We start from the raw sequence: 6,498 nt of genomic DNA, 5'->3' as shown, positions 1-6,498 counted from the left end.
CCCAAGCGCGCCGGTCAGCACCACGGACAGCGAACCCGGGCCTAGTCTTTTCAGGCCTCGCGGGGTTCTGACTCCAGCTGCTTGATGTCTGGGCGGCTACTAGGGTCAGAGACGCCAGCGCTCTACGGGAGCCAGGCCTCCTCGGGCCAATGAAACTGAATGGGGCGTTTCGCCACGTGGCTAAGAAGGCAATGGAACAGGAATCTCAGGCTAAAGAGCTTACTTCTGTTCTTTCAACCCCAAAGAATGGCTCCTGTCTCCCAGGCTGCCTGTGTCCTACCTAGCCTCCCTGGGGATAAGGGGCCAGGTTTGAATCTTAAGCAGGGATGGACTTCCCAAGGCTGTCCTGGGTGGGCGTGTGACTGAAACGGCCTTGAAACAACCTAGCATGTTGGAAGAAGGGTGTGGAGCTGAGTGTGACAGTCAGGCCCCACCTGAGAGTGGTGAGCACAGACTTAGGCCTGACTGGACTCTAGACAGTATATATAGTGGGGAGAGGTGGAGGAAGAGAAAAGCAGCAATCATAACTAGCTAGTTCTGCTTCAGTGGACTACTTTGTAAAGGGAACCACTTTTGCTGTCCTCATCACGTAATCCCTAAATAGCCTGTGCATTAATGAAGAGCTAGATGAGACAAGATGGAGGTGGAGTGGGTGAGGGGATTCAGCTTTATCACCAGGCCTCAACCTTTGGCTACTTTACTCTCTGTAAAACGGAAGCCAATGCGGGGGGCGAGGGGACGGAAAGAGTAGCAGTTCTCAGGTACCCACCTTCCCCACGAGGCCCGTGGGGGTCCTCCTGCCGTGCCTCTGACAGTTTCACTCCTGCTCCCGCTCCCTCCCTCCTGGGGCCCAAAGAAAGGCCGGCGCAAAACCATCTGCAGGCGCTTCCAGCGCTTTATAGTTCTCTCCGGGACAGACGGACAGACAGACAGTGCAGCCCGCGCCGTCGGCCCGCATCATTGGCACCTTGGACACGGCACCAGGCCCAACCCAGTCCCTGGTACCCACCCGGGAGGATTCCGGTCCGGCCTCAAATCAGCACCTCAGACAGCTCCCAGCCCAACACCCATCCCTCCCCCCTCCCTCTGGAAACAACCAAATAAATTAAAAGGTGGGGGGAACAAAAACACCTAAGGATAAGGAAGAGGAGGTGCCCCTCCCCCAGTGTAAGAAGAGTTTCTGTCTCCTCCCATCCTTCCGCTGAGGCGCCGCCGCCGCCGGGGTGGCCTCCTAGGTTGATTTTGCTCCCAAACCTCAGCCTCTTGAAGCCGGCATCTCCCCCACCCCCCAACTCCCGGCATGCAACACGTTGGAAAAGGTAGGGAGAGGAGGTGGGGGTAGGGCGAAGGACCATCCAGGTGGTTGTCTGGGCTCCTAGGGCTGCAGTTTCTCGCCGCACCTCAGTCAGTTCAAATCAAGAATTAATAGTCCCTTTGGTCTGGGAAGAGGGATATGAGGGCTCAGTCGGGGGAAGAAGTGCAAGCTGACATAGGTGGGGGTGGGGGAGAGCAGACAGGAGGGAAGATGGTGACACATGCCAGAAGGGCGGAAAAAAAAAGAGAACAAGAAGGGGAGCTGGGGACACAGGTGCAGAAAGAGAAACGGGAGCAATGAGAGATAGTCAGGTGGGGGGTAAGATGGAGACGGAAATACACACCCAAGTTACCGAAAATGGAGAGCCAGAGAGGGAGATGGGAAGGCAGACCGGAGGATGAAGGTAGAGGAAGAAGGCCGGGAAATGGTCAAGACCAAGGGACATGGACTTAGAGACGCACACAGAAAGGAAGGAGGAGACCCAGGTAGAATTGAAGACATGGGGCACAGGCAGACAGAAAGGGTGAGGTTGGGGGTTCCCCTCCCACGCGCATCCCCCACCCTATGCCTAGCATATTCAGAGCCGCGGCCTCTGGCGTCCTGGCCTCCACCTTCCCCTGCGGGACAGGGGCGGCTCCTCCTCCGGCCGCGGCGCGGAGCGGCGATAACAGCGGCGGCGGCTTGATGGTCCCGGGGGCTCCGAGTGCGTGTCAGGGGCTGGGATGGGGGTGGGGGGCGGGCGCGGCCCTGGGAATCCCTTAGCGGTCCAGGTTCATAGTCCAGTGCTTGGCTCCGGTCGCGCAGCTGTCCCTGGCGGCCGAGGAGGAGGAGGGGGCCGCGGGCGCGCCCCCGCTGGGTGGACCCCCGGCGCCGGCGGCGGCCTCGCCCTCGTTCTTGAGGTCTTGAAAGACCTGCGTGAAGAAGTGGGGGTCGGCGTTGAGCCGCAGCATCTGGGGGCTGAGCCGCTGGATGAGGCGCAGGCAGCGTTGCCAGAAGCGCTCCTTGTCGGGCTCCACGAGGAAGGGCTTGAGCGGGTATGAGATCTCGTTGCCCATGTAGGAGTAGGCGAGGTAGAGGCAGGTGAGGAAGGCGGCCTGCAGCTCGGCGGCCGACGCCAGCTCATCCCCGCGCAACGACTCGCGGCACAGCAGGTACACGAACACCAGGTTGGCGGGCGTAATGAAGGCCTGGTCTTGCCAGCCCTGCAGCAGCAGCGAGCGGTCCACTCCGCGGAACCAGCCCACCAGCTCGCCCGGGCTCAGCTCCTTGAGGCGGTAGCAGCGTCGGCACACGAAATCGCCCAGGCAGCGCAGCAGCTCGCCGGTGGACGCCTGCACGATGACCCGCCGTGGCGAGCCGCCAGGCACCGGCGGCGCCGCCTGCGGGGCTGGGGGTGGCGGCGGTGGAGGCTTGCCCCCACCGGAACCCGGCGGCGGGGCGGCCCCGCTGCCCCCCGACGGCGGCTCGCAGGTGGCAGCGGCCGCGGGCACGGTGGGCACCGGCACCGCCAGTGGCTTGGTGGCGCCGCCGCCGTCGGGGGGATCCCGACCCTTGCGGAGAAGGTTCTCGCGGTTGCGTTGCTGGACCAGGGGGTCAGGGCCAGTGGATGCCGGCTTGGGCGTCACCTTCTTGCTGCCTTTCTTCTTCTTGGCAGATGCGGCCACCAGGCGCTTCCAGGTCAGCGCCGAGATGAGCACTGACGGCCGCTTGAGCCGGCTCTCGCCTTTGCCGCCCTTGCCTGCTGGCGGCGCCCCGTAGCCCCCCAGCGCCTCGTCCCCCGCGGGCGGCGCTTTCTTCTTCTCTTCGGGCAGCCCGCCGGGCCTCCGGCCCTTGGCCGAAGAGGCGGGGGATAGAGACAGCACCGTGCCCATCCTGCAGAGCGGGGCCGGCGCCCGGGCCCCGGCGGGAACCGCGGGCGGCGCCGCTGTCGCCGCCGCCGCTACTGCAGCCCCCGGAGACCCGGCGGTTGGGGGCCTAGCCCCGGCCCGGGCGCGGGAACGGGCAGGGGAAGGTGGTTGCTTGGCTGCTCCGCGGCGGTTGCTCGGGGTCTGAGCTGCGCCAGCTGCAGCGTCAGCCCCACCCCTTGGGCCCGGTCTTTAGCAGCGCCGCGCCCCGCCTCACGCAGCCAATCCTCGCCCGATTTGCCCTTGTGACCGGCAGCTCCTTTGACCAATAGAACTCGCATGCCTATCTCAAGTCCCGCCCCACCCCCTACCCTCTGTCTCTGGTCCTTTCCCTTCACCAGAAAGGGGAAAGGAGGAGGAGGTGGCCCTGGTTCCAAGGGCCTCCTCAGGGTCAGAGCTGGGGAGAGGGGACTGGCTGCTCTCCCCCGGCCCAAGTCCTAAGGCCCTGGGTCAGCTTGTTTTAATGCATTGGATCTTGGTAGCAGAGAAGCAGTGGGAAGAGCCTCTCCCCGCTGTTGATTATGTGTTGGGGGGGGCAGGGTGGGCAGTGAGTACCTTCATTAGGGCGCCCGGGCACCTGCTGGGTCGAACTGCTCTGGCTTCCCCAATCTGGCCATAGGTAGATTATCTCTTCGCTGTCCTCCCCTGCCTTTGTCCCATGAAGCCACCACCGGGGAGCTTGTGGAGGAGTGCAGCAGGTGCATTCTTGCTCTGCCTGTGATGGGGTGCTGGCACGGCCTCGACCTTCCAGCAGGTCACAATCCCCTCCTTGGGGGCCTTTGCTCTGGGGATGGCAAGACCCTCAGATATATATTCCTGAGCCTGCTGTTTGCTGGCCTGATTGTCTGCAGCTGAGTCCGTGGGGAGAGGCCCTAGGCTTCGGTCCCTGGGTGGCTCCTCTTGTGCTCTTCTCCCTCACCAACACACCCTGATCCCACATCTGGGTGGGTGATGAATGATTGGTTCCTGGGGGAAATGCTAGAAATTGGATGGATTGGTCTCCTCGGGCTCAGACAGCAGACAGCGCTTCCTGTGTAGAGGGAGGCCCAAGCCCAAGAGGTTTGGCCCAACCTTCAGCCCAGCCCTGGGTCCAGGTTGAGATGGGTTTTCGTTGTTAAATTCTTCCTGCCATTCATGTCCGAGCTGTCCCCACTCTCAGCTGCAAGATATTAGGCTAGGTCCTGCCCATTGCTCTCTGGGTCTGTTTCCTCCTCAGCACCCATAAGGCCTTGTCCTCTGGGCCTTACCTGCACATCCAGGCTGGTTCTGGGTCTGTTCTGTCTGCTTTATGGGACAGTGTCCACTCTTTTCCAGGCTTGCTCCCTGTGGCTTCCCAACACAGAAGTCTTAAGTGGGCCTTGGAGGTAGGTATGATGGGGAGAGAAGCCCTTGCTTAGGGATTCAGCAAAATCCTCAGAATTATCCCTGGAATCACCTCCATGTTCTTCATAGACCACCAAAATGACTTCCAGGGACTACCGCTGTCAGGGTTTGTGTGTATGAGTATGTGTGAATGTGGTTTGTTCCATATAGGCTGTTCCAGAATCCCCTTGGGCTGCAGTTTCTGCCACCAGAGGCACTGGCTTTTCTCTGCTCTCCCACAGCCCCTGCTCACGCACACCTTCCTGGAGGCCTATGGTGTGGCTGTCTTGTTTCCCTATCTCTTTACCACCATATGCACACAGACTTGTACCCCCTTCCTGACTCAGCACCCAGTGAGCACTTTCTCAGCAGAGTCTCTCCTGCTCCCTTACATCTGATCATTATACTTTTGCAGCCCAGATGACCTACCCAACCTCTTCTTCTCCCCCTAGTTGCAGAAAAGCGTTCCCTCTTTTCAGCTTCTATAATTGGTCCCACTTCCTCCTAGAAGGGCTTCTGAGTCAGTCTTTATCTGGCACCCAAGGAACAGTAGGCTCACCAGTAGTTAAGGACAGGTCCCACTGAGACTGAGTTGCCCTAGCAGAAACACGTGGATCTGAACGGCACGTGGATCCTCCCAGTTCTGCTCCCGGGAGTCCCTCATTGACGCAAGGCCTATTACTGGTGTCACGTAGGACAAGATCTTCTATGCAGCACCCACAGATGTTGCCATCAGGGTACCTCCACTCCAGGCCCGGTTGTGACTTCGTATTGTCCTCTGGGTCAGAATCAAGAATTTTCTTCCCTGCTTCAGGATCCCCAAAACAGATGCTTTAAAAGGTCTTACTCCCTTTCTCATTTTTCACCTTGTCCTGCCTCAGACCCTCTCTCTGGCTCATACACTTTCCACCCTCCTCCTTTGGTTATCCCTCTTGAATCTCTGAGCAACTACCCTGGGCCAGAACCCTCCCTCAAACTACTACCTTGCCTTCTTCTGACAAACTCTTGAAAATCCACCTCTTTCAAGAAGCCTTTTTGGACTGATCGGAAGGGACCTAATGCTCTTCCTGAGGTCGATCTTTCTAAACTCTTTCCCCAACAGCAACTGCTACGTAACAACTTGGTTAATTAAAGGCTGAGCTCTGAGTCCTGAATCAAAGATACGCAAAATGAATATGGATGAAAAGGTTTTTAAGTTTATTTATCTTGAGAGAGAGAGAGCAGGGGAGGGGCAGAGACAGAGGGAGAGAGAGGATCCCAAGCAGGCTCTGGGCTCCCGATGCAGAGCCTGACAGAGAGCTCAATCTCACAACTCAGAGATCAGGACCTGAGCCAAAACCAAGAGTCAGATGCTTAACTAACTGAGCCACCCAGCAGCCCCTATGGATGGAATTTTTAAAGGACAAGGAGACAAAATAATCAAAACAGATCCTAAAACAACAGCATTTCTGTTATTAAAAAAAAAAAAAAAAAAAAAAAAACAACCTTGGGATGCCTCGGTGGCTCACTCAGTTAACCGTCTGACTCTTGATTTCATATCAGGCCCTGATCTTATGGTCATCAGTTTGAGCCCAGAGTCCAGCTCACTGACAGCTCAGAGCCTGGCTGGGATTCCCTCTCTTGCCCTCTCTCTCTCAGCCCCTCCCCACTCTCGCTCTCACTCTGTCTCTAAATAAATCAACTTAAAAACAAACCTTTATGGAGGAGATGAGATTATGTCTCTACAGGGTGGAGGCCAAGGGGAATAGGTATAGTGAAAAGAGAAAAACTTCAGGGAGAAGACGGGCTTTACAGAAGGGTGGTGACTTTCCCACCGCATCTGCAAGTGTACGTTTCTAGTTGGGTTATGTTTAGGGTCTATATTCTGTGATTGATTCAATTATCTGTATTAGTATCTGTATGTCATGTCTCCTCTGT

General features: G+C 58.0%; 1 protein-coding gene across 1 annotated transcript; it reads right to left on the bottom strand.

The window, feature by feature from the left end:
• Nucleotides 1-877: 877 nt before the first annotated feature.
• On the bottom strand, nucleotides 878-3,397 carry CDK5R2 (cyclin dependent kinase 5 regulatory subunit 2). Its single transcript, XM_045481292.1, has one exon. It carries the CDS (start codon nucleotides 3,184-3,186, stop codon nucleotides 2,074-2,076), a length of 1,113 nt encoding a protein of 370 aa, XP_045337248.1. The 5' UTR covers nucleotides 3,187-3,397; the 3' UTR covers nucleotides 878-2,073.
• Between the last annotated feature and the right edge of the window lie 3,101 nt (nucleotides 3,398-6,498).

The sequence above is a fragment of the Leopardus geoffroyi genome, chromosome C1 (genome assembly GCF_018350155.1).
Source record: "Leopardus geoffroyi isolate Oge1 chromosome C1, O.geoffroyi_Oge1_pat1.0, whole genome shotgun sequence".
Classification (NCBI taxonomy): domain Eukaryota; kingdom Metazoa; phylum Chordata; class Mammalia; order Carnivora; family Felidae; genus Leopardus; species Leopardus geoffroyi.
This window is presented reverse-complemented; position numbering and strand designations above follow the sequence as displayed.

Bases quoted from the DNA above. Each gene is read 5' to 3' on its own strand.
- CDK5R2 (XM_045481292.1), bottom strand. From the start codon at position 3,186: ATGGGCACGGTGCTGTCTCTATCCCCCGCCTCTTCGGCCAAGGGCCGG.